Here is a 27,417-nt window from a genome sequence, read left to right as displayed (position 1 = left end):
TTTGAAGTTGATTTGGTGGTCAATTTGGATGGGGTTTGATGGATTTGGGTTTAGACTTAAGTTAAGCATGTAGGGCTAAACTTGGGTCAAACTTGAGCTAGCTTTGGTCTAAGCTCAAATTGATTGTTGTGTTTGATGTAAAACATCCTTATGAACAATTTTCATGAAGGATGAAAGTTGTTTTGAAGTTGATTTGATGGTTAATTTGAATGGATTTTGATGGATTTGGGTTTAGACCTAAATTAAACTCTTAAGGGTCAAATTTTGGTCTAACTTGAGCTAGCTTTGGGCTAAGCTCAAATTGATTGTTATGTGTGGTCCAAAATGACCTTATAAAGGATTTTTAACAAAAATTGGATGCCAATTTGAGGTCTAAGGCATTCAATTGTTGAAATTTGGGGTGTTAGCCAATATTGGGGCTAATTTGGGGATTTTGTCAAAGATGGTCAAATTGACCAAATTGGACCAAGGTATAGTTGGACAAAATGAAATTGGGAATATTTTGGATTTATTGGGATTTATTGGGAATTTTTGGGAATTTTTGGAATTTTTGGATCATGGAGGGGTATCTTGGTAATTTGGTCATTTTTGGAAATTTTGACAAATTTGGATGTATTCAAGGTGTTTGAAATGTGTTTTGATCAATTTTGGGTATTTTGGCAAAATTTGGGAATTTTGGCCAAATTTGGGTCCCAATGGCAGTTAGATAATTTGGAGGTGTCTAGGGGCAAAAGACCAAGTTGGGGATTTCAAATAGAATTGGATAGATATCCATTCTAAATGAACCATGGATTAATGTATTGTGAAGATATGGTGTACCCTAGTTCTAAGTCAACACCCAGGGTCGATCCTAAAGTCAAGTAATCCTATAGGGACTCTTCTTGAATTCTCTCATAATGATCTTACCTACTAAATGCTAGATGTTAAGATCAATATGTGAAACTTCAAGTTGAGTAAAGAGAAAGGCTTTGAATTTATAATAGTGGGGTAGCTCTTCTAATTTTCTAAGAGTAGTCAATAGGAAAGTCCTATGGCTAGACCTAGGCTACTGAAGAAGTTTCTAGACCTCAACCAAAAGTGAGGTCAACAGATTGTTGTCATCAACTCATTGCTTTTAGTTTATCACCATTCAACCAACACTTTCCATTCCTAATCTTATTTCTTATTGATGTCCACCAACTTTGTCTCTATCTCACCACCACCATAAGACCATTATCGCTTGACCACTACTTTTAGATTGTCACCACTCATTTGTTGCTTGACTAATTTTACAAGGCCTTTGTTTCATTGAATGATCATTCTATTATGATCACCTAATCTCCATTTCACAACTACAATCATCTAAGTACATTAGCTTATCTATAATCTCCTGATCTCCATTTTCCAAATATGGTTACTTAAACACTATAAATTTTCCTTAGTCTCTAGATAAAGATCCCCCGACTATCACTGCTTGGCCTTGTATGCCAATATATAGTCGGTTGATAATAATTTTTCATCCTTACTTCAATTATCAAACTACGTCACTCTATCACCCAATTATAACTACTCTATGTTTGATAATAATTTTCTTAAACATAATTAAGTTTTCTTCAATCTTCATATTACAATCCCTCGATTATAACTACTTGACCTTCTACACCCATTTATAATTGATTGATAATAATTGTTCATTTATAACATCCTTACTTCAATTATCATACTACAGTTAACTCCTATCACCCAATCATGACTCCTCGTTGTAAGACACTTAGTTTAATTGACTAATAATAGTTGACCATCTACAACTTCTTGATCTTATCACTAAATAATTGTCCTTCAACTTTTGTGACCCGATTATATTTGTTAAAGCTTCTGTTCTCAATCACTATTATTTGATAATAGTTGGTCATCTATGTTTTCTTATCCATAGTCACCAGATGATGGTTTTTTGACATTTTCCCCCAACTATAGTTGCCTAACCTCCACTCCCAAAATACAATCACTTGATAATTGTCACCCAACCATACATTTTTTACCTCTATCGCTAGACCACACTTCTCTAACTTTCATTATTTAACTACAACTGCACACTCTTCGAATCATCTACAACTGCTGAACCCTATTTTATGGTTTCTTAACCAACATTTTTTAACTATAAATTTCCAATCTTTGTTACTTGATTAAAGTCCCCTGAATATTGTCACTTGACTACAATCACCCAACCACTTTCTCAAAGATACTAATATTAGTTGATACTAAAGAAGAAGCTTGCCAACATCATCTTTTGCCATTATCTATAAGGATGATGCATGTCTTCAATGCTCATCATTTTTCTAAGGCTAATGCATGTCATTAACATATGCATCATTTAACAAGCTAATGCACGCCGTTGATGTATACCATCGCCTCTAAGGATGATGCATGCCATAGTTGAACACAATCACTTATTAAGATGATGCACACTATTAACACACACATTGCCTCTAGAATGATGCACAAAATCAAAGCATGACATCACTTTATTATGTTGAAAAACACCATCAATAACAATGCAACACTCTTTAACTTTGTCGCTTGTAGTCGTAAACAATATTGTCATGTAAAATCATTGATGTGATGGAAACAAATTATTCATACCAAAATGAAATTAATTTTTTTTCTTTTTTACCGCTTTTCTATAAGAATGATGATTGAGCAATATTTAAGGGATTTATCAAAAACAACTTTAAATACACAAAAAACATTCATCATGGAGTTCAGTCTACATTATTCATGTTTACCAAAATGTATCAACAACTCCCTTAAAAATGGATAAGGACATTAATTGTAATCTATAACATATAATTGCTGGATTATTTCAAGTGGGTCAGCCCCATGATTTTCTTGGGGGGTTTTCATGTGAAAACTTGTGCCTCCTTTTGCAATTTTTCTTCTATATGTGTGTATATTGTATCTTCATAGGAAATCAATATATTAACTTATCACTTTATTATCTAAATTTCTCAGCACATAATAGTTCTAAAATGAATTTTTTGACATATTATTTAGGAGTTATTTTTTAAAAAACTTTATTATTATCATGGTAGCATTTAAAATCAAATTTTATAAAAAAAAACACTCTTTTTAAATTTACATTGTTGTGGACGATTGATTGCTATAACTTTTTTATCTCTTTGGCCTCGTTTAAAAAAAAGAAAAATTAACTGTTTTTTAATTTAGAGAGTACCATTTCTCCATTTTGGCATTCATTTAACTACAATACTTTCGTTAAATCAATTTAAAAAAAAACTACATTTTTTCCCATTTTCTTATCATGATTTTTTTCTGGCTATTTTGAATTTCGAGTGAGGATTGTGGATTGCAAAGGAAAAAAGATGAATGCACCCCTAAAATTAATGTATATTCTTCAGAAATTATCATCCTTACTCTTCACCATCTAATTCTATTTGCTATGCGTACAATCTATATAAACATCCAACCATATGGAATTGTAAAACCTTTTTCTTTGGTGCCCAAGACACCAACCTTACACGCTCCTTTGAATATGTTATCTCTACCATAGTGGCTCCATGGGGAACCAGGTCAAGCCTTATCACCAACAAGATGTGGTCGTATTTGTAAATACACCAATGCCAGAACTCAATAAATTCTTCCCTTGTCTGTCGTGTCAGTTTGCCAAAGCTAAAATAGATAACAAATTGATCGTGCTGGGCATCCAACTAAGAGAGGGTAGAGCTGTCCTCAAATAAGAGACTGGTGAAGACAGATGATGAGGTGGTGCATTCAATGAGGGTGTCATTCAAAGTAAAAACTTCAAAAAGGAAAGTGAGATAATTGTAAATTTATTTGGAAGTAGCTGCCATCTAAAAGCAAAGGGCAACACCTCTTTTATATGCATACTATATAAATGCTCATTTTATTTCATTTCATTCACTTGGCTTAAATCTCATGTGCCACACCGAGGATTAAATATATTAATTTATTTGACTACTTGAGGCTCCATAATATATTTAAAAAAGATTGTACTTGATAAATATTATTAATTGATGAAATTAATACTTAGCGTAAGATAATATTTCTTAAAATAATTTCAACATGTTACAAGTTTTATTCCACAGAATTAAAGAATTAAAATGAAACTAGTATAATGTAATAATAAATTGGTGATTGTTTTAAATTAAGAAATTAAATGCATTATATTTCTCTAATTTTTCTTCATAAAATTAGTAATAGAAATGAAATTTGTAATCAACAAAATGGGTATTTTAATCATATATTTGAAAAAAAAATTTAAACTAACACTTTAGTCAAATAGATAATAAAAACTATTTATTTAATAAAGCACATAAAAAAAAATTATTTAAAGGATAATAAGAACTCTAGCAGCCGCATCTTTAAAGATCTGTTTTCTTCTAAAGCTTATTTTTAAAATAAATTTTTGTAAAAGCAGTACGAAGCGCGAATCAAAACTCGCCACTGGGACAGCCCAATCTCATAGCTCCTGCCGTGCAATCCTCTCGCCATTTGTAGTTTCCTTCTTGGTCACAGTTAATCCAACAACCTCTCTTCCCGAAGCACTCGACAGGTATTGCGTTCCTCACTGTGAGTTCACCGGCGGCATGGCATTCTTCCCTTACCGGCTAGCCCGGCGGGTGTGTTGGCCGGCGGCGACGAGGGGATGGAGAATGTTCGCGACTACAGTGGCATCAAGGCCTATTATCGTCCATAAGCTGGGCCTTGACATCCTCAAAGACCCCTGGTTCAATAAGGTATCGATCTAACATCGATCTAACACAACAAATGTCAAGGCCTATTGCTTATTAGTTGTTATTGTTCCTCTTTAGGGCACCGCGTTCCCCATTACGGAGCGGGACAGGCTGGATCTCCGGGGGCTTCTTCCTCCTATCGTCTTGACTGCTCAGCAGCAAATCGACAGATTCAGTAAGTTTCGGTCTGCTTTGCGTTTCATTGATTCATGGAAATGTTCATATTTATTCCACCTGACAAGCATTTATAGGTTTGTGCAAGATGAAATGAGAGAGTAGGTGAATAAAAACACTGTTGTTTTATGGGGCCCGTTGTGCATTTATCTGTTTTCTTCTTTTGAGCTTGTAAATGAAGTTTTAAGAACTTGAGTTGGGGGAGCTGTTTTGTATCAGACAGTGGATTTGATATCCACAGATTTTTGTCTTTGAATTATTCTTGAGATTAAAGCAGCATCCTGCACCTCGTAATCAATATAAGAGGTTAGCGGTAAGTTATGTTATTATGAGGGTATTGCGAGGTTAATAGAGTATGCACCCAGAGTTGCGTGCGTATTACGTATGCAAATATTTCTCATCAAAAGAAGGGTTCTAACACACAAAGTTAGTGAAAGGATTGTGACCTAATGGTTAAAGGATAAGTTTGTTCTTCTAAGGTAACGGATACAAGCTACGACTTCTCTGATTCATTCCTCACCATTCAAAAAAAAAAAAAAAAAAAAACCAAAGAAAGAAAACCTTTTAGAGGATGCTTGTTTTGCTGGTCAATAGCGACATCTAGAGACACAAATTGCATGAATTTGGGAATTGGCACCACAGAAAAACATTGGTTTTATAGTGGAAGAACTTTTGGAAAAACCATTAAAATTCATAAAAAAGAACTCATTTGCGGTTGATTTTTGTCCTCTGGAAAAAATCATGCTAGAATAGTTTACCAACTATCAAAAAATCCAACCAAAAAAAAATTTTTTTTGGGTGAAAAACCTGTTAGAAATTCTGGCAGATTTTTCCGTCTGTGTGGATTGGTAGTCACTTGACAAACAATGAGGACTCTTGAGGGTAGGAATCTTAGGTTTATCGAGGAGAATTCCCTAAATTTGGAAAATACTCCTAGAATTGCTATGAGGACTCCAAATTTTAGGAAATTGTATCCTAGTGCTGTCAAGGACTTTTAAAGGTTGGACTTTGTCTGCTGTTATTGTGAAGAGGGATTTTCGAAAGTTGGAAGTTGACTCCTGGCCTTACAGGGAGACTCCTGTATGCTGTTGTTTCTTTGACTATAAAAGAATAATTTATAAGTTGAAAATTTTATTAGAAATATAGATCCTTCTCAAAAATTAGTTGAGAAAAAAGGATAAAAATACTTAAATATACTAAGGATTGCTAATTTATCATTGATGTTAATTTGTAATCAACGAAGGTGATCAAACTTTGTGCAAAAATAGATTTTTTAAAGTATCTCTAGCCTCTCTCAAGTAAGCCCGAATGCTTGGCCTGAGCATTGGTCAACAAAGGCCGCCCTCTTTGTTAGCCTATCGATAGTCATGTTCAATGAATGGAGGACACTAAGAATCTCAGTGTTGTATGGCCTTGGTAGCAATGTTAGGATTTTATTGTCAAAAAAAAGTTCCAAGGAGGGCTGTCAAGTTGTTTTGGTTAAGAACAAACACCATCACCCCTGATGAAAGTTACACATTATTTTTAATCCTGAGAACATCATTTTGAAACAATTGATGCAATATGTGATAAAACCTAGTGGTCACTGTTATTTGGAGAAGACGATCTGTAATTTTGCTGCTCTAACTAACACGAGTCATTTAATATGACTTGTTTTGAGGATAGAATGACCATTTATTAGAGAAATGCTAAGCAGTTCTTTCTTTCCTTTTTTTGTGCGGGTTTGATTGTTTATTGAGTTTTATTTATACCTTTAACATTACTGAAGAAAATATCAGTTTCTGCTAGATACACAACTCTGATTACAATAGGATATTGAACTTGACAACCAGTTGAAACTAGGATGTGACGAAACATATTTGGTCGGTTATGAATACTTCACATCCTCTTCTTTTAACAAGTATGAAAAATGAATTGTTTGTGTGGCAGTGGTTGACTTGAACAGATCTCAAGTGAATGCAAGAGATGGACCATCAGATAACATTTCTTTAGCAAAATGGCGCGTTTTGAACAGGTTGCATGACAGAAATGGAACCATGTATTATAAGGCAAGTTTTAGTGAGGGTGATTGCGCATGAGTTTTTCATTTCCTTTACTTTTCTTACTTGTTTCATGTCCTGAAATTACTCTCTCTTTCCTTATTTTTCTGATTTCATGAATGTTGATGAACTTATAATACTGTGGTATGTACTTTTTTGTATTTATGTATTATATATGTTAATGGTTATGGTATGTTAAAAAAAATTGTATCCCTATGAGAACCCGCACTATTAGGTATAGTGTGCTAGCAAAAGTCATTTTTACAGATGTTTAGTTTAAATTGATATCTATTGAATGCTTTGCAGGTTTTAATTGATTATATTGAAGAATTAGCACCGATAGTGTACACACCAACAGTTGGTCTTGTTTGCCAAAATTATAGTGGACTATTTAGACGACCAAGGGGAATGTACTTTAGTGCAGCAGATCGTGGGGAGATGATGTCAATGGTTTATAACTGGCCAGCTGAGCAGGTAAAATTTAAATTTGGTATATGTTACAAGGCGCTTGTGACAATTGCTGGCAAGATATACAATTATATTTCATAGTGATATTACTGATGTATTATTTCCCTATTTTTATTTAAATTGTAAAATTTAATGTTCAATTGCATAATCTTGTTAATTTGTTGTTTTGCGTTCTATGCCATCTTATTGTAGTGTATAAGCTGTGTTTTGGCACTAGTTTTGATGATTTGTTTTGCTGAAACTTGCTTTTGTTGAAATTTGCTTGACTCTATTGCACTTACATGATTTAAGAAAACATGCATCTTTAGAAAGCTACTATTGTCTAATTTTTTTTTAAAATTAATCCTGACTTCAATGAATTTTAGTTATATATATATTTTTAATTGAAGGACTATTAGTGCTATATGTTTTTGAAGTTATAATACTTCAAGTTAGATGGTGAAAAACTTTAAATCAGCCCAACAACCCAAGGACTTTCTGACTGTAGTTAACATCAATAGTCATTTTGCTGCAGAATGGCTATTAGTGCTATTTATTTTCAGAGTGAAATGCCTAAACTCATTGACTAAAATGAGGCAGTCCAATAAGCAAAGGTTTGGTTGAGTATGACATGACAAGAAATCGGAAGTTATTAAAAGAGTTACATTGCAACTTGATTGAAAAGTTACTGAATACAGTGCTAACTAGGAGTTAAATATGAAGATTAACATCAAAATCCGGCACCAACTTCTTATTTTGCCTATATAATGCTGTTAAAAAAGAAAAATGATGATAAAGACTTCTTAGATTCTACAGGCTTATAATACTATGATGAATCCTTTTGCTACATACCAATGTTTTAAAAGGAGTGGGCGCGGGCGTTGGGCGCGGCGAGGCGTAAGCCTCAAGGCGTCGGACGTAAGTCCTACATTATCAAAAAATAAGAAATAAAAAAATAAACTATTTGTGCTTAATAAAAAATTAATAAGAGTCATTAAGAGAATTTATATTCATTTGATCTCAAAATAAGTATTCTAGGATTAAAATCTTCAAGATATTAACAAAATTCCACAAAAAAAGTGAAAATATATAAAAAAAAATAAACATGTTTGAGCCAAAAAATAATTTTGTGATCAATTAATTTCAATCCTTGAATCTTATTCATTCTTCAAATTCATTCATTCTTCAAATTCATCCTCAAAATTCATCCTCAAAATCATCTTCTTCTTCACCAATAGTTGTGTCCAAATCACAACTAGGTCCTTCATATTTTCGATATTCATTATCCACTTCATTAAAGTTATAATCATGCTCAATCTCAGATGCTTTCACAATTTATTTTTTCTCATCATTATTGCCTAAATTATAAAAGCAAAATGACATTAGTAAATATTTAGGATCTTTTTTCTATAAGTAATTAAAAATGCATAATTATGTAAATGACAATTAAATGAAAATTTGAAACTTGTTTTTTCATTCATCTTCTTTTTTCTATGAGAATATGTTATAAAAATATCCTTTTATTTAGTGTAATATTTTGTGATTCTTCATTTACATTAGTTGTGGGTCATTTCTTATTACATTAATATCAAATACCCGTTCTTTTTCATTCATCCAAGCAGGTTTCCACTGCATCTTCTTTCTCAACAGCACACTCATCATCAGAGTCTATATCATTTATCAATATTCGATCGAAGTCTTATTTTCTTCTTATGCTTCTCTTCCTCATTCTAGTACTATATCTTACATACACCAAAACATTCAACTTCTTGTGCTCGAACGTGTTCCTATTCTTATTATGAATCTAAGATAAAAAACATTATTTTTAAGAGGTGATTATAAAAAAAAAGAAATTTTAAGAAATAAAAAAGTTTTTACCAATTCAAAAGTGCTCCAATTTCTTTCACAACTTGATGAATGCAGGTGAGACTCAAACTCAAATAGCAAAATTCGTCAACTCATGTGTTTTCCTATCAAATCTCATTGACCAATTAACAGAAGATCTTAACTTTCTTGAGTCCATAGAAACTCTATTTCCAAAGTCTCCTCTTAAGTTATCATATAAGTTTAGTTGAATATTAGCTTTAAAACGATCCTCATAATCCAACATTCTTTCCATACAAGCAATTAACTCTTCTTTCAACTCTTCATTATTTAAAAATTATCCTTAAAGCGATATTGAGGGTTTAAATAATAATCAGCCGCATTTAGTGGTTTATGCAGTTGGACTTTTCATCTTGCTTCAATTTTCCTCCAAATAAGCCCATATTTCTTTTCATTATGCCCATAATTAAAAACAATTTTTTCTTTTGAATCTATTAACTCATAAATATAGCCTATGGCTGACCATTTGAGTCAACTTCTCTTAGAATATTTATAAGCGGTACAATAATTTTGATACAATAAGTAAAATGACCCAAAAAATGTGGATCAAACAAAATATCAGTTCGAGCTTGTATATCTTTTGTCTTCTTAGCCCATTGACTAGAACATGAAGCCTCTGAGGAGAACATTGCATGAAGTGATTGCTTCTGCTTGTAAATGCTTTGAATGGTTAAATATGTCGTAACAAATCGTCTGATATCTGGACGAACGAGTTCCCTCTTCTTTATAAAAGATCTCATCAAACCAAGAACCCATGCGTGCTTGTAAATGAATTTAACAACTTGTTTTGCTTTTTCAAGTGTGCTTCCGTAAATCTTTAACTTTTCAATATCTTCCAACATTAGGTCAATACAATGTGCTACACAAGTTGTCCAATAAATATGTTGTCTTTTTCCAATTATCTTTTTACCTGCATTCACATAATTTGACCCATTATCTGTTATAATTTACTCCACATTTTTTCTCCCACTTTCTCAATCACGTCATCCAAATAAGTGAATAGTAACTCGCCATTGTTTATAGCATTAGATGCATCCACAAATTTAAGAAAAAAAGTCTCAGTTGAACTGTTCATTAGAAAGTTCATCACTTTTTCGATCTATTCAACTATCTGACATAATCGAGTACCCATATTTACTCCATGTATTCTTATGCTCCTCTAACATATTATTAATTATAACAAATTTATCTTTGATATTCAAGTTCTTAATTCATGCATTGTAGACGGAGTAAAACTAGGTCCAAAATTAGCAACTGCTTTAAACATATACATGTAATAAGTGTCATGGACAATATTAAACGCCAATCCGACTGAGTACCAAAATCTACTAATTGCTCTTCATGCTTCTTTTCTTTTATCTTTTTTTCCAATTAGAATTTAGAGTAGAATTCCTTGCTTGTGTTGTGGTGAAAGAATCCATTGGACCTCTAACTTTAAGTGGCCTTTGAGAGAAGTCAAATAATGATGAATCAGTATTATTTTGACATCCACAAATTTTTGTTGCACTGCTTCTAATGTCACTTAATATACTGTCACGTTGTGCTTTGACTTTTGCATCTTCTTTTTATACTTTCTTGTATATCTCTTAAACTTTAATGGGGGCTTTACTGCACTGTTTAATACCCTTTTGTGTGCTGACAAGATGTTGCTTCATCCTATTTATTGTCCCACTACACTCTTGATTGTAAAACTTACATCTGAAATATTTTTCATTGGATGTGTTTGTTGTTTGTTATCATGTAAAACCTTTTTTGCTAATGCGACTACTACCGATCATATAATCCCCCTCTTTCATTATAGGCTACACATTAAAACAAAAAAAAATCAGATCAAATCCACCTCCAGCAAACTTGAAAAAATAAATTGCGGTTTAGTGTAGCTATAGTGAAAATCCATATTAACAAAAAAAAATCACATTTCTAATTTCTCACCAAATCACGGGCTGCTGATGCTAGGAGAGAAGCAGGCATCACGTTCGGTTTTTCTTCTTGCCAGAGAAGATGTTGGGATACTATTGTAATAATTAAACAGAGTTGCATACTTATGAAGCATGGATGCTATTGTAATAATTAAAATTAAATAGATAAATAATTCATAATAATGCTAATATATAAAGTAAAATAGGTGTCTGTAAGGAAAGAAGCACCTTTTGCATGGATTAAATCACACACTTTTACAATGTTACCCCTTATTCGACCCATTTAAAGATCAGAGGAGAAAGAGAGAGAGAATGAAATCTCTATACAACCCTACCTAATCCGTCGAGGAGGAATGTGGTTTTGCGGCTTCGTGCTCTGTTCTGGCGTGTCAAACCCAAATTGAAGGAGTCGAAGAAGAGGTCGAAGGAGGAGGAGGTTCTGCGGCTTTTCCCCTACCTTGTGAGTCTCATTGTGCTTGATCAACCTCGAGTGGTAGAGAATGGAGGTCGCGTGGCTTGCGTGCAGAAGAGGATGAAACAACTTTGTGCTTGCGTGCAGTAGGATTCAAACCTTGTGTGCAGAGGAAGAAGATCGCACGCTGCTCTGTTGAGTCGCGTCGAGACCAAAGGAGTGGAGGAAGGAGAGTCAAAGCTCATACGTGATGGCATAAGCCATGAAGACTTTCACCTTCCCTTATAATGACTCCATCGAATGTATAAATTACACTGGTGCAAGCCTAATAAAATATTGAACTTTGTTTGGGGCTTACCAAACAACATCGGCTCCAAAACATTTTTCACCCAAATATATATATATATATATATATTATATCTTTGTGAGTGTGTATGTGTTTATAGAAAGTTTTCTTTAATCAAGAATCGAAGGCTTGATAATTTCTTAGGATTTGAGAATGATCTGAATCAAGACATTCAAAGAATGATAAAATAAAGATTTATAAATTTTATGCATTAATTATATAAATTAGTTTAATTAAAGGTGGTGTTAGTTTCATCGCAATAATTTTAGAATTAAGTGATTTTAATTTATCAAGCAGTTGAATTAAAAGGGCGATAGAGGCCAAAGTGCTAGTGGAAGTGAAGGGAAGTATTTCAAAGGTCTTTTAAAGTTGATGAGTAATTAATTTTTTATGCATTAAATTAATATTTTATAAACGAATAATTGCTTTATTAAATGGTGAAAATAACAGACATATGAAGGTGCATTTTAAGGATTTTAAATTGATCTGAAATGCTAAGCATAAAGTCATAGAAGATTGCCCCAGATGGTACTAACAAAGAATGCCATTTACCTGTGCACAATAAAAGAAAGTAAATGCGTACCTTTGGGTGCATTTTTTAGGGTATCTTTAGTTCATTTTTTTAGTAAACCATTGTGTATGACAGTAATCTTGATATGACTCTTAAAGATGTTCAAAATGGTAAATACTTAGACTGAAATAGGAAGAGATAAAATTAAAATGGAAGTTTATGATTGTATAAAGTAATAAATTATATTTCTTTTGGTCATTCATGCATAACATTGATATAATGATTTAATTCATATTAAGATTATAATTGCTCACTAAGTCACATTTACTGTTGAAATTAATAGTTTTTTTAAAGAAATAAAAGTTGTAGGTTGATATGTTTGACAGAAGAGATTTAATTTACATAAGGAGGACTAAAACTGATATGTATTGTGTTTTGTTGTGTTTGTAGTCTCTTTTTGTACTGTATTCTTTTAGACAGTGATATACTGTTGTGTGGATTTATATATTTTACTTGGAGATATTGCGGTTACTGTTGGATGATTTAAATTTCTTTATCTGTATTTATTGATTATTAGTGGTTCTTTTATATGAAATATTAATACTGTCTGACCGCAGTTCCTGGCTTAATTAATTCTAAGCTATTAGGCAAAGTTGTGTCACAATTGGTATTAGAGCAAATTGGTTGGATAATGATAAAAAAGTCATTAGGATGATTAAATTAATTCCTAAGTATTATTAATAAAGTGTTAAATCGTGTCTAATAAAAATTTTTCTTATGTTATTTTAGAAATATGAAAGTACAAGTGGAAGAAGCTAGAGATAATATGATAGAAGTTGTTACACTCCCACAGATTACTGTGAATACAGATGCATTTGCTGAGATGATGATTGCAGTTACTCAATTAATTAAAAATTTTCAGACTTAGGCCATTTCCAGTAGAAAAGGCAAGATGGACAAATATTTAAAATTATTTCAGGATATGAGACCATGTTTCTTTTCTAGAACAGGAGATCTGATGGATGCTGAAAACTGGCCATTGAGAGAGGATACCATTATAGATGGGTTGTCTTGTCCACCAGATAGGAGTTGTACTGGCCGCTTTTGCCTTAGAGGGAGAAACAAAGAGATGGTGGCGAGGACAATTGTTGGAGCAATATGGGGATAAAGCTAGCCACATGATACAGTGAGACTTATTCGAACTTCTATCTATTTTTCAATCTCTTGTTGTACATAATAAACACCAAGAAATTCAACATTTGTTGTCAGAAGGTTTCTCTTTTTTGTATTAACTTGATTATACATGTTTTAATTATGTTGACATCTGGATGACAGACATGTAAGTCCTAGTACTTTAAAACAAAGCATCGTAGCTTTGGAGTGCCATCACCAAATTGGATCCACCAACAATAACAACAACAGACCTTTATCCCACTATTTGGGGTCAGCTACATGAATCTTTTTTCTCAATTGCATCCTATTGAATGTCATATTTTAATTTAGTTCTAATAAATTAGGAACATTTTTTATACAATATGCCCTAGTCTTTCTAGTTTACCTCTGGCTTTCTTAACATAAGTCGAATCTAAAGCATCTACTCTCCTGACCGGATTATCGAATGGTCGATGTTTAATGTGACCAAACCATCTAAAACGATTCTCTCTAATTTTGTCCGACATAGGAGCTACAACAACCGTATCATGAAAATATTCATTTCACATTTGGCTCTAAGTCTAAAGTTACTCATCCACGTAAGCATTCTCATCTCGACAACACTTAATTTTACGCTTCTCTTTTAAAGGCCAACATCTCATCACCATCTTATAAAAATTTCATTTCAGTCTAAGCGGTACTTTTTTAGCACACAATAGGCCCGAAACATTCGTCCACTTCAACCAACCAACTTGAATTCTACTAATAACATTCCGATCTATATCACTGTTACTTTGAGCAATATATACAAGATATCTAAAGCGTTCACATCTTTTAATAATTTGATCCCCCACAGTTACAACTCTGTCATTTGAGCTATTACTACTACTAAAATTACATTCCAGGTATTCAACGTTAGTTCTACTCAAATGAAGGCCTTTTTACTTCAATGTAAACCTCCATAATTCAAGTTTTTCCTGAGCTCCTTCTCTAGTCTTATCCACAAGAAGGATATCATCAGCGAAAAACATACACCAAGGTACATCTTCCTGTAAATGTCCAGTAAGAGCATCCAAAACTAAAGCAAAATGATATGGGCTTAAAGCCGATTCCTAATGTAATTCAACTAAAATAAGGAAATATTTGGTCAATCCTCCTTCTGTTCGAACACAAGTAACATCTCTAATGTATACCTATCTTCAAGGACTTGAATACAAGTCATATCAACTCTTTTCTTCTCTAAAACTCCCTAAAGAATACCTCTTGGACCCTTATCGTAAGCTTTTCTAAATCAATAGAAATCATATGTAGATCCTCATTTCTCTATACTTCTCCATCAAACCTCTCAATAAATGTATAGCTTCCATAGTAATAAATGTATAGCATAAATGTATAGCTTCCATAGTAGATTTGCCCAACATAAATCCAAATTAATTATGAGAAATTTTTGTAATACATCTTAAACTATGTTCAATCACGCTCTCCCATAATTTTAAAGTATGATACATTAACTTAATTCCTTTATAATTTGCACATTCTTATGCATTCCCTTCATTCTTAAAAGCGGGGACCAAAATACTCTTCCTCCATTCCTCAGGCGTTTTTTTAGTTTTTCAAATAATAGTAAAGAGTTTAGTGAGCCAAGAAACTCGCAAATCTCCTAAATATTTCCACACATTCAATTATACTTGTAAGAAAGATATGTAATTAGAAATAAAAAATTTAATGTTTACATACTTAATTCTTATCTCAATGAAATATTAAATATTAAAAAAATATATGACCATAGAAACATTTCTTATTCTTAAATATAATGATATACTCATAATTTGATCTCAAGATTGGTGGATATGTTCTCAACATGTTGAAATTGAGGGTTAAAGAAATATCTAACATATAAATGACTGTGGAGCTAACACTCTTTTTTCATCAATGAATGTCAAATCTTCCTATAATTGGCTTCTTATTCTCTTTGTTCATGGGCTATTGACTTCTTCACCTTATCCATTGTGTTGTAAATAAAACTCATTTGATTTTTCCATTGCATCCGCCATCCTCAAGATTTAAATTAATGGCTAAGTGGTTATTGTATATATGACATTCGGTTGAAATCTTTCATTAAAAATAAATTTTGACGACTTTTCTCCCATTTTTTTTTGGCCATGCATGTTAAGTCAATTAGTGAAAGTGAACATTTCCTCCAATAGATGACTAGCTTCCATCATACTCTGTAGAGTTAAAAGGCTCTATCAAACATTATTATAGCTTGATGTAGGAGTTTATTCATAGTGAATACTTCCTCATCATAGATAATACTAAAAAGTAGTTATAAATGAATTTATTATTCTTCTCGGATTTAGTCTGGCCATTCTTATGGTAAAGTAATTCACCAATCTTCTCTAATATTAATTCTATGCAGTGCGAAACACATTTGGTTCAGTATGGATGCTTTCTTTTCTCCATCGACTTGTTATCAAGTACCTTGTAAGCACTTATATTATCTATCATAACTTGAACTACTAAATACTCTTCAATCTCTTTTATCACCTATACATCAAGTAGTTCAAAAATGCATTCTCCATTTTTCACTTGATCTGACGCTTTTACATATTTCAATAACGTAATGTCGAATGGATTATTTATCAGAATGTTAATTAAATTTTTGTTCTTTATATCTGACCACACATCATATATAATTGTTACTCTAGTATAGTTCCTTATTTTCTTAATCTTATTTATACTTTCATCTATGTTACTCTAACTCCTTTAAACTCAGGTTCTCAAATCATACATATATGGGGTTTCAAGTCTCGATGATAAGCACTAATGAAACAGATCATATTAAAGTAAGGAGAGGTTGCCACGTTGAATGAAATAACATTCTTATAAAAAACCTCCCAATATCCATGCAGACATGTTTGGGTGCTTCTCTAGCATGCTCTGGATGAATTTTTTGAGCTATAGTTGCCCTTTCTTTGTGAGTTCTGTCCTTCTCCACATTTATTTTATAATGATCTAAGGGACTTCTTGTACATCTATTAGATATTGGTTGTAAAGATTGATGAGTTATTGGCATTGTTCGCACTCTCCTAATAATAGCTGACATCAATTTTATCATCAAATTATTCTTAGCAAGAAGCTTTAACGTCGTTGACTTTTTTTAGTAAGGTTAGATATTCGTTTTGATCGCTTCTTGCACTTTAGCATACAGTGTAGTATTTTTGTGTGAGCAGTTGAGGTGTTCGTCAACCTTCTAACATATCCTTTAACAACCTTCTCCCAATAATTGTATTTTAAATAAACATGTTTTATGGTTGTCTTCAATGTTGACTTGCACAGAATGCCTCTATGCCAGATCTTTTCGATTGCTCGATATGAATTTCTCCTTGCTTCTAATCATTTCTCACAAAACATGAATATCATAGAATGAAATTGTTGTTTCAAAATTCAAACAAATTAGAACTCAAGCAAATTTTCTAAGAAAATAAAAATATAGGTTTTAGAGTTATAAAGAAAGATTTTTAAAGCTTGCAAAATTTAAAGTAGACTTTTTAATAGGGAGGATGGGGCTTCGTGACTACAATGACTGTGGTAGTAGCAGGAAATGACAATAGCAAGTGGCTGCGGTAGCGTTGAGGGCAGTAGGAGGAGTATGCAGTGGCGGCGGCGACAACAGGTGCAGGTGCAGCAAAAGATAGTGCTAGGGGTAACAAAAGGAGCAGGAAACAAGGGCGACAGTGACAAAAGGTTTATAGCAAGCATAAAAGCCTGGGGCGGAAAGAGGAGCAAATGATAACAGCTATGAGAACGACGACTCCTGTGGTGATAGCAGGTTCAACATGTGGTGTCGCTCGAGGCAATAGGAGTAGGTAGCAATGGAAACAACAGGTGTCATCCTCCTATGGAGATAAAGAATTAATATTTTTAGTAATATAACTATCAAAATTCTATTCATTTATATATTTTAAATTGATTGATTTGTATATTATTTCCTTGTAAAAAATCCTCATTATTACTGTTTGGACTAATGTGTTATCTTGAATTTTGTGTCGACGTCCTATAAGGAGGTGCCTAAATAATATAGGTATCATCCCTAGGCAAATTTGATGTTCTGAACGTATCAACATTATTCGTTCCGCAATTAGATAAAGTTTGAGCAACTTCCACTATTGTTGATGCAATTGAGATTTGATTTGCATTTCCTCGTGTTTGGTCATTCGGGTCTTTGAAGGTCCCTTAACTAATTTCAACAACTGGAGCGTAGTGGCGAAAAAATGAGTCAAGGCATGCATGGGATGGGGGATAATGAGGTGACGATAGGTTTGCAGAGATAAGAAACTGCCATATTTTTATAAGACTTACTTTTATAAATCGATTAAATAATAACTTAATTAAGTTAAGCAACATTTTTAAATAAAAAATTAACAAAACCGGCGTTGTTGCAATTTGAAATGGTGACAATGCCCATTATCAATGTTTCAAAATGCAACAATGCCTAATTATTTTTTAAACATAACAAAATACTGATCAAGTTGTTGGTTGGCCGCCAATTTATGTTTTTCTTCGGAATATGGTGAGTTCAAATGCAACAAGACCTATAGATAGAAGATGAGGGAAACTAAGAGGGCAGAGGTTGGTGAGGAAGAGGCCTTCAATGGTTTAGCTGAAGAGGCTAAGATCATTGCAATGTTTGTGAATGTGAATTAAATTCGCACTCTAAAACCTTATCATCTACCGAAAGCTAAAACTAGTATTTATTCATGAAGGAAAAATAAATGAGGAGAAAAATGTAAGCTACTCCACTCCTGTTCAAGTGGGACCTGCATTATATAAAGCGACAACGTTAATCATTTCTTATGTTCCTTTTGCATTCATTATTATTGCAAAATTTCAAAATAATAGTAATAACAATAATAATATGAACGGTATATTTAATATGTCCTCAAACAAATTATATGACCTTGGGTAAATGACCTTAAAAAAAGAAATAAGATGATATTAATGGAATCATCAAATTGTTTGAGAAGTTTGCCTAGTGAAGCGACATGAAATGTTTCATTTAAAAAATTTATCTAAGCATTGCCACTATTTCAAATGGCAAAAATGGGCATTTTTTCCATTTCAAATAATAAAAATGTTGATTTCGTTAAATATTTTTAAGTGTTGTTTAATTTAATTAAGTTATTATTTTGTTGATTTATACCATTTCGTCTTTTTTATAGTTCTTATCGATATAAATGTCAAAATTCTTTTAATTTGTATATTTTAAAGTGAGTGATTTGTATATTGATCCCTTCTCAGAAGGTTTCATTATCATATTGTCTCGAATTATGCGTCATCTATGATTTTTTTGTGTCGATGTCTTGCAAGTAGGTGCTTAAATATTATGTCATATCTAGGAAAATTTGATGTTCCAATGCATCGACATCGTTTGTTCTACAATCTGAAGAAGTTTGAGCAACTTCGATTGTCATTGGATCAATAGAGATTTGATTCATGTGACACGCACCTATAGATCGTCGTGTTTTTGTGCTTGGTCTAATTTCGATAGTTTAGGAATATTGAAATAGTCTGTGTCATGAATGGGTGTAGTTTATGTAGTTTTGGAGACAACAAAGTAATTTGGACTTGATCTATATGTGAATGCATTTTTTATTTGTTACTGTCGGCGATAAAAAGTTGAGTTGGGGGAGTTGCCCGTAGGAAGCTGTCGGTCACCGGAATTAAAATCCCGTCGCCCGCTTCGGAAGGATGCTTTAATTTATATATAGATTTAAGTTTAGAAAAATATGAAATCAAACTGACCCATAATTTTCACAGTTTAAATGAAATAACACTCTACCTCAAATTTGTATCTATCCTGAGGGATAAATACAACACTTGAGGATGAGACTCGATCAAATAAACTAAGAAATCAAAGACTCGATCAAATAAACTAAGAAATATATGACGTTCGTTTAGTCTGTGAAACTGTTTTATTTGCCGACAAATTCTCCTATTTAATATGAAAAATTAAATAAGGTTTATTTAAAGCTGGGTTCGGAAAAACTTTATATAAGGACAAGCTCCTATAGTTAATTACATCTTAAATGACCGAAGTTACATAAGAATACTCTCGATAAAAATCAGAAAATATTGTCTTCGAGGAGGTCAAAATGATATGATTTTTCAAAGAAATTGGATAAAGAGGTGTGCAAAAAGGGAATGGTTCAAACTTGGAACATTTATTGTAGAATCCAAAAGAGGAAGAACTAGGGGATGTCACAGATCCGAAGGAGAACCTCGGTTACTTCCCAGCCTACTCTATGGTTTGACTTCAGTTTCGAAGAGAAATTATTCAAGTGTTTCATCCTGTCAATTTTATTTAATTAGAGCTTACTTTCGTATGAAAAGTTCACACAAACAACCTGGAAGATGTGAGGATTTATGTCGTAACGAACGACAACTTCAGAATCCTAAAACGAGTTAGGGCTTAGATCGTACAACAGAACTATATAAATGCTTAAAGAAAAGGTTGAGGATTTATGTTGCGCTAGACGAACAACCTCGAAATCCTATGGATTATTGTTTTAATTTCTAGGAAAAGAATAGTTTAGCTGGGGAAGACATGTTCTGCTGTTGAAGATGGTCGTGCTGCCCACCGCGCTAGTTCCAAGCTCCTTGTCGTGACGAGTTTAAGTTTTCTAGGGTGTCAGATTATAATGTCAAATCCAGCGACCCTATGGTTGTAGTTCTTTAGATATTTTATAGGGAACATGTTGAAGTTGCACAGTGTATAGTATAACAGTAGAGTATGTAGCACATGACAAACAGTAGAGTATGCAGTAAAGAAAGTGGTACAATATGCAGAGTAAAGAAAAGTAAAATGTACAACAGGGAAGTGATTATAAGAGGATAACATGCTGTAAACATAAAACAAACCTGTATACCTGGGAGATCCGCTGTTCCTTAGGTATAATTGATGCAACAGGTACAAACAACAAAATTTAAGTAAGCAAACTGCAATGCTTTAAAGAAACATCGTCCAGAAATCTCTAGAAAGATCGTCAAAGACTCATGACAAGAGAAATGCGAGGAAATCAACGAATTGACAAATCTCTTAAAATCGTAAAAAACACGGGAAAATCCTGAAAGAGAACCGCGAGTGCTTTGTCAAAAAAAATTCGATAATATGAAAATGTCCGAAAAGAGGGGACTGCAAGCACTCGGGTCGGGGCTAGGCTCAACTATATATTAGTACTCAAGGGTCGTCGAAGACTACTCGGTCACCCGGGTGTATAAAGCCCGCCACTCCAATAGAAGGGTGTCCTATCGAACCTAACTCAGGAGGATATTCCTTAGCCTAAACAGGTGATCAACAGGTGGACAACCAATGTTTAAAATGTATTTAAAATTCATGTTTTCAGCATGCACATAGGTTTCAAGCATGCGAAAAGTGGGATGTATCAATTTTGTATGTAGCGAAAAGTGTATTTTTGTTTTGGAAAAAAAAGTGTGTTCTTATAAAATTTGTTTTTATCAATTTTGAAAAATAGTTGTCCACGAGTCGATCACGCTGTCGAACATAAGACTACCAACAATCTAAGAAAGTTCGGGTCAATTCCCGCTAGTCTTGTGTCTGTGAATGATACTGTCATCCTGCACCTCACCGGGTTCCTGATGGGTTCCTGAATCGGATCCCGATATCGTAGGATGACATATCATTTTGCTCTATCTCTGGTGTGCCTTTGTCATCACCGCTCTAAGCCCCAAAACAAAACCGACCTACTTGCGACCTAGCTTGATGGTTTCACGTATAGCAAAAGACTATACGTGGATACTTATGTGTCAGACATAAGCATAAAAAACCGAACCAAGAAGCAAGGAAAAAAAAACAAAAATGGGGTGAGAGAGGAGAGACTGGTCCACTTAAAACATCGAAAAGAACGAATGATGAATCAGCTCTCAAAACTCATGACAAAAAGATCTGAAAAGGAAAACCTGAAGATCCTTGAATCAATCCGAAAGGATATCACTTTCTCACATTTTTATAAGTGGATCAACCCAAGTCAATGTGACGGTCGCACACATGGCTCTACCACTAACTACATTTTCACACACACCCGAGCCTGCATTCAAACGATATCACAATTTTAATGTCAAAATCCCGAAACATCCTTTATGAATTCAATTTAAACCAACCACATGCTCCCCTGAAAATGAATTTTCAAATTCCACAACTCGAACAAAAGGAAAGTATCCCAGGGACTACAACCATTTATACTTCCAAAATCACGCCAACATCAAAGTAATCCAATTCCAAGTGTCATCAAAAGCTTCATATGTTAAATAAGCATAAAAACATATGGCTAAAACCACATAAATGCTCACGCCAAGCTCAATACAAAGAGATGAACAACAGCTAAGGCTCTCGGCCAAGGCAACCCACAAGGGAGGCAACTACTAAGGCTTATGGCTCAGGGCAGCAAGGAACAACTGCTAAAGCCCACGACCAAAAACAACCCAAGGAACAACAAGTAAGGCTCACGGCTAAGACAACCAAAAAGGAAAGGTGGAGCTGTTAAGGCTCACGACCGAGACAACCAAAAGAACCACCAGTAGCTACTATGCTCCCTCAACATACATAAGAGGATAACTAAAATGATTATAATTTTTGGGATGAGAAACTTGATTCATCAACAAAATATAAGCTAATTGAGTATAGCAAGAAAGAGCCAAACGACTCCAAATAACCCACCAACAAGCTCACGGGTAGGGCAAGACACGGGCCAGTTCCACTACAAGCTCTCGGGTAGGAGCAGAAAAAGGGGCACAAAACAGGCTCTCAACAAGCTCTTGGGTAATGGCCAGAACAAACGAAATCAAGCCTCTCCTCCTAACCACTTCTCGGGTAAGAGCCAAAGCAAGTAAATCTGAGCTCCAAGGAAAGCTAAAACTGAGCCATTTAAGGCCAAAACAGGGTCAAACAAGCAAAACTGAGCCCACCCTCCAAACCAGCTCTCAGGTAAGGTTTAGAAAAGGGAAAGCCAAACCAAGCCAAACTCTCGAGTAGGGCCAAGAACAAGTAAAACTACAACCTGCACCAACTTTAAATCATTTGGGGATAAACCTGCACATATATTGGACTTGGAGTAGCCAACAACATACAGATCCCATGCCAAAATAAGCTTCACAAGCATGAAAAAAAAAAAAAAACCAAGGACTAGATCAGGCAAAATCGAGCCCCAATAGAGGCTGAAACCGAGCCATTCAAAGCCAAAACAGGGTTCAAGCATAGATTAAAACCCAAGCCTTAACAGAAATTAAAACTCCAGCCATCTTAAGGTAAAATCGAGCCATCCAAAACCAAGGAACAACCCGCATATTTTTGAAACATCAAGATATGAAGCCACATGTTTTTGAAACATCTAAGAACAGCAACATAGAGAACATATTTGGACCACCAACCTAACTATTCCAAACATGAAACAGTTCCCAATAGATATTTGAGCAAAAGGATGCCTCACGAGGAGCTAAACCAAGCCATCAAAACAAGTTACAAAGCTTTCCAAATTAAATAATTTTTCTCATAACATGTATTTCGAGCAAGGAAAAGCCACAGAGAGCCAAAACCGAGCCCCAATAGAGGCTAAAAACCGAGCCCAGCAAAGGCCAAAAATTGTGTCATCCGGTGGCTAAAACAAATCCACCTCAATTTTCATATGAGAAGCATAACGTGAAGCAGAGAAGCATGCATAAAGCTTACAGTTAACATTTTAGTGCCTCCAAAAATTCTTTTTTTTTCTCAACCAATACTTGAACAAGAAAGAGCAGTGATAAATCAAACACCAAGCCTTCAAAATAAGTTCCGAGGGACTTCCAAAATAAGTCTTTTCATATTCTATATAAATTTCGAACAAATGAGGCAACCACAGGAGCTAAAACCGAGCCCCACATGCGTGAAAGACCAAATAAACCTTCCAATATCTCATGCTAGATAAGAATAAATGAAAAGCTCCATGATACATATCCTAACATGCTTGCAAGAGGAGCTAACATTGTCTCAAAGCCATGTTTCAACACTCCTTCCAATAGAAATATGCTACAATAAATAGAAACATGCCATAGCTTCACCACTTTAGCAAGTAATCAAGTCTAACTCCTAGAACATGCTCATATTTCCATTTCTAGATGCTTGAGTACCAAGTATTTCAAAGAAAACATAAGTGTAATATCATGTAAGCATACTGTATCGTCCACTGCGCTAAGCTAAGGGGCTCGACAGAGAGAAAATCGAAGAAAGACAAGGCACAGAGGGGGGAGAAAGTACCTCCCTGAAGCAAAGAAAAGCCACACAAAAATTTTTAAAGCACTACTCCACTTCAATCCTCCCTCCAACAGTAAGAGGAAACCAACCAAAGTACAACAGGCTAAAGAAGTAAGTGAGAAGAAAATGACAGAATTTTCCCCTCCTCAGAGATTTTCGGCGCTTTGAAACACACCAAACCAAAGCCTCATATAGACCAGAAAAGGAGAAGGAATGATTAAGAGATTGCATATGGCTCGAGAGATCGGAGAGAGGCAGAGGATACGATCCGCGACAGATAAGATCGAACTCAGAAAACAGAAGATAAAATACGAGGGATGGGCGTATGCGAGATTTGTCTCGCGTGCGAGAGGTGAACGCGGGAACGAATCCCTCCAACGGTAAGAATGAGAGGGCCGAGGAGCGGGTCGGGCAACCGAACGAGCCAATCTAGGGCTGAGGCAGGCCCACGGGCGCGAGAGGAAGAAACGAGAGAGGAGAAAAAGAAATTAGGTTAAGGATTTTTAATATAAGTTATTAATTATAATAATAATAATAATAATAATACTAAAATATTCTGTTCATCATCCGGCTGCGTCCCGGCAACCTCGTTGTCGATCGGGTCAAAAACGCGTCGCGGTCCGAATCCTATCAAAATTCCGGTATGAGTTCAATCAAACAGGACGGTGGCGCCAAATCAACGAGTACAGTCAATCATAAGGCCGACAGTCCTATACGAATACTCCCTGAGTTCCTTCAGAGTAGCCTTACCTGCTAAGCAATAGCGGTCAAAACTACTATATGAAACGTCAAGTCGAGCGAAAAAAGTTCAGAATTGCTAACGGGGAGGGCTCCTTTACAAGTTTTCTAGGAGTAGTCGACAGAAAGGTCCTACAGCTATATCCTAAGCTACTAAGGAGGGGAAAACTGCACCTCGACCGAAAGCGAGGTCAACAGTCACTCTCATCAAAGTCCCTCTTTTGAGCAATTTCAGTATGCTCAAACATTCATTAATGAATTCCATCCAAATGGGTTACGTGCAAGTGGTTTCACGCACGATTGACACATTTTGACTTTGATTTCCATGATGTCGCATTCAACAATCATCATTGAGTGTGATTTTAACCGAATTTGAATCGCATATCAGTATAGAGCATATGCATAATTCAAGACCCACTTTGCTAATAGGGTATGTATTTGCTAGAGGTGAGTTATGCTATGTTTGACGATGCTTTTAAGATTGATGTCTTATTAAGATAAGTAAAATTCACTAAACGTTAAAAACTAAATCCTAAAAGTTAGTGGAAAATTTACTGTTCCAATAATTTATTGTGTTAAAAATTTTAAACTGGATTTTTTGGTCATAATTGTTATCAAAATGTTCGATTTATCACATAATTTCCTCAAAGTTTAACATGATGATATGTTACCTTCTTTTTGTTAAGCTACCGTGGTTTAAAAGTTTAATTATCCGATTGTGTTATTTTGATAACTAATTATGTTGTTATTTAAATTATTTAGGTGTAAAAGAGTGAAAGAAGATATAAAGTCTATTATAAATGGGGCTACATCAGAGAGAGATATTTGTTTCATCTTGATTTAGATTTTTTGTAGCATTATGAATTTTTCATTATTTTTTGAATTCAAATAATGTTTAGATATAAATAAGAATTATTTCATTTGTGATGTAGATATACTACTTAAATTTTAATTTTTTGTTCAATTGTCTATTTCTACCTTGGTAATTTTAAGCTGCCTGGCTAGGTCATGATATATCGCCCCTATCACAATCTTGATTGGCCAACTGTTTCCTTTGATCACCCTCTCACTTCGCTGTTGAAGGATTTTACTTCAATATGTTAAATTCTCTTTACTTCAAATTGTACAGGAAAAAATAAACTCTTGTGTTTATACACTACATTTCACTTTATATTGCATTTCTTTTTTCATTAAATCAAACAGCCCCTCAAGCCGAGCATGCACTTCAAGCTAAGAGCCAACATTCACAATGATTTTTCTGACCTTTTAAATATGGGTTTCTGATGCCCTCCAGCGCTCTGATACCAACCCTCCTAACTCCAACCTGCTACCCCCTTCTTCCTCTCGCTTCCATTGCTACCACCCCTCCCCATACCGTCCCCTATTGTTGTCTTCTACTTCTCTGACATCTCCCTACTTGCACATCCACCTCCTAGCCTGTCCCACATCTACGAACCCCAACCCTCCTACCTCGTCCTCAACCCTCTATTTTTCGTCCTAGCCCTAAGGCGTTGTGTTGTCATTTTTCCTATTTTTAGAATTTTTGCTTGTAACCCCTTCAAATTTCAGTTATAATACTTCAATTCTATTTGGGTTTGTGTTAACTCTGGTATCATTTGATATCAAAACTAGTCTAATCCATGTCTTATCTTAGGGTTTTCTAGCATCATCTATAATAAATTTTCTTTTTCCTATCACCAAATCACCAACTACCCTTTCCACTTCCATAAATCCCAAGCCCTAACCATGCTGCCTAGGAGATACATGCTCGAGCTTAACTGGGAAGAGATACAACGAGAGATCCGCCGTTTTTAGCTAAGATTGGCGGACATTGAGGATGACACGCCGGAGGGACTTACCCTCGATGGTGAGAGGGAAAGTAGAAGAGGAGAAATAGATAAAAATTTCAACCCTTTCTAAAGGGAGGATTCAATGATGAAGAAGAAAAGCCGTGATGCTTTTGGAATCCATTATCAGAGGAGGCTGAGAAAGGAGTCCATATATGGAGGATGGAGAATCTGAAGATAAAGCGGGGGAGACAACGCCAGTTTCTACCAGCTTACTTCAGGCAGAATGTTAAAACCCTAGGTTCAGAAGTGGAGAGACCACATCACCGAGCGATCACCATCGTTTATAGGCAGAGTTCAACCTCATTATATTACAACCGTACACCCAAGAGAATACCCAAGATTACCCCGCCAGAGAAAAAAATTGATTTAGAGCAGAGAAATTCATACCATTCAGATGCATATACTCATTCCCGAGCTGTCCCCACTAAGGGAGATCCAACACGTCAGAAATGAGGTCCTTTTTTGCCATGTCTAGAAGATTACATGGCATTTTTGAGATGTTAGATTCAATTCAATATAATACCCATCATCAAATGTCCAGACAGGAGGGATGAATCTCAATCTTGAAATTTGTCTTAGGAGCTTGATGGGGAAGGAAATTCTTCAATGAGATCCATTATTTATTAATAAGGAAGATGTCTCTCCCAAATTTTTGCTAGTGAGAGTCGTGTAGTCTACCACAGATTTCACCGAGTTGATTTCTCCTTACATATTGGTATATCAGCTACATTCCGCTGAGTACAACAACTGGAAGAAGAATATTTCAAATTTCAGGACTCAAGTGTTATACTGCTGGAACCTACATCTATATGCAGCTCAAGCTCTTGAGGTGCCAAGAGATGATGCATATTCATTCTATCAAGATGTCTGACACTTACATGATCAATCTAC

The 27,417-nt window shown here is 34.5% G+C and overlaps 1 protein-coding gene across 3 annotated transcripts in view; it reads left to right on the top strand.

The window, feature by feature from the left end:
• Positions 1 to 4,400: 4,400 nt before the first annotated feature.
• LOC110020669 (NAD-dependent malic enzyme 62 kDa isoform, mitochondrial) overlaps positions 4,401 to 27,417 on the top strand; it is a 150,022-nt gene continuing 127,005 nt past the window's right edge. For all 3 annotated transcript variants that reach the window (XM_020718849.1, XM_020718847.1, XM_020718850.1), the window contains exons 1-4: positions 4,401 to 4,751; positions 4,827 to 4,923; positions 6,852 to 6,970; positions 7,268 to 7,435. In XM_020718849.1, coding sequence (XP_020574508.1) covers positions 4,602 to 4,751; positions 4,827 to 4,923; positions 6,852 to 6,970; positions 7,268 to 7,435 — 534 coding nt within the window. In that variant the 5' untranslated portion in view covers positions 4,401 to 4,601. The remainder of the gene's footprint in view (positions 4,752 to 4,826; positions 4,924 to 6,851; positions 6,971 to 7,267; positions 7,436 to 27,417) is intronic.

The sequence above is a fragment of the Phalaenopsis equestris genome, unplaced genomic scaffold (genome assembly GCF_001263595.1).
Source record: "Phalaenopsis equestris unplaced genomic scaffold, ASM126359v1 Scaffold000107, whole genome shotgun sequence".
NCBI classification, from domain to species: domain Eukaryota; kingdom Viridiplantae; phylum Streptophyta; class Magnoliopsida; order Asparagales; family Orchidaceae; genus Phalaenopsis; species Phalaenopsis equestris.
This window is presented reverse-complemented; position numbering and strand designations above follow the sequence as displayed.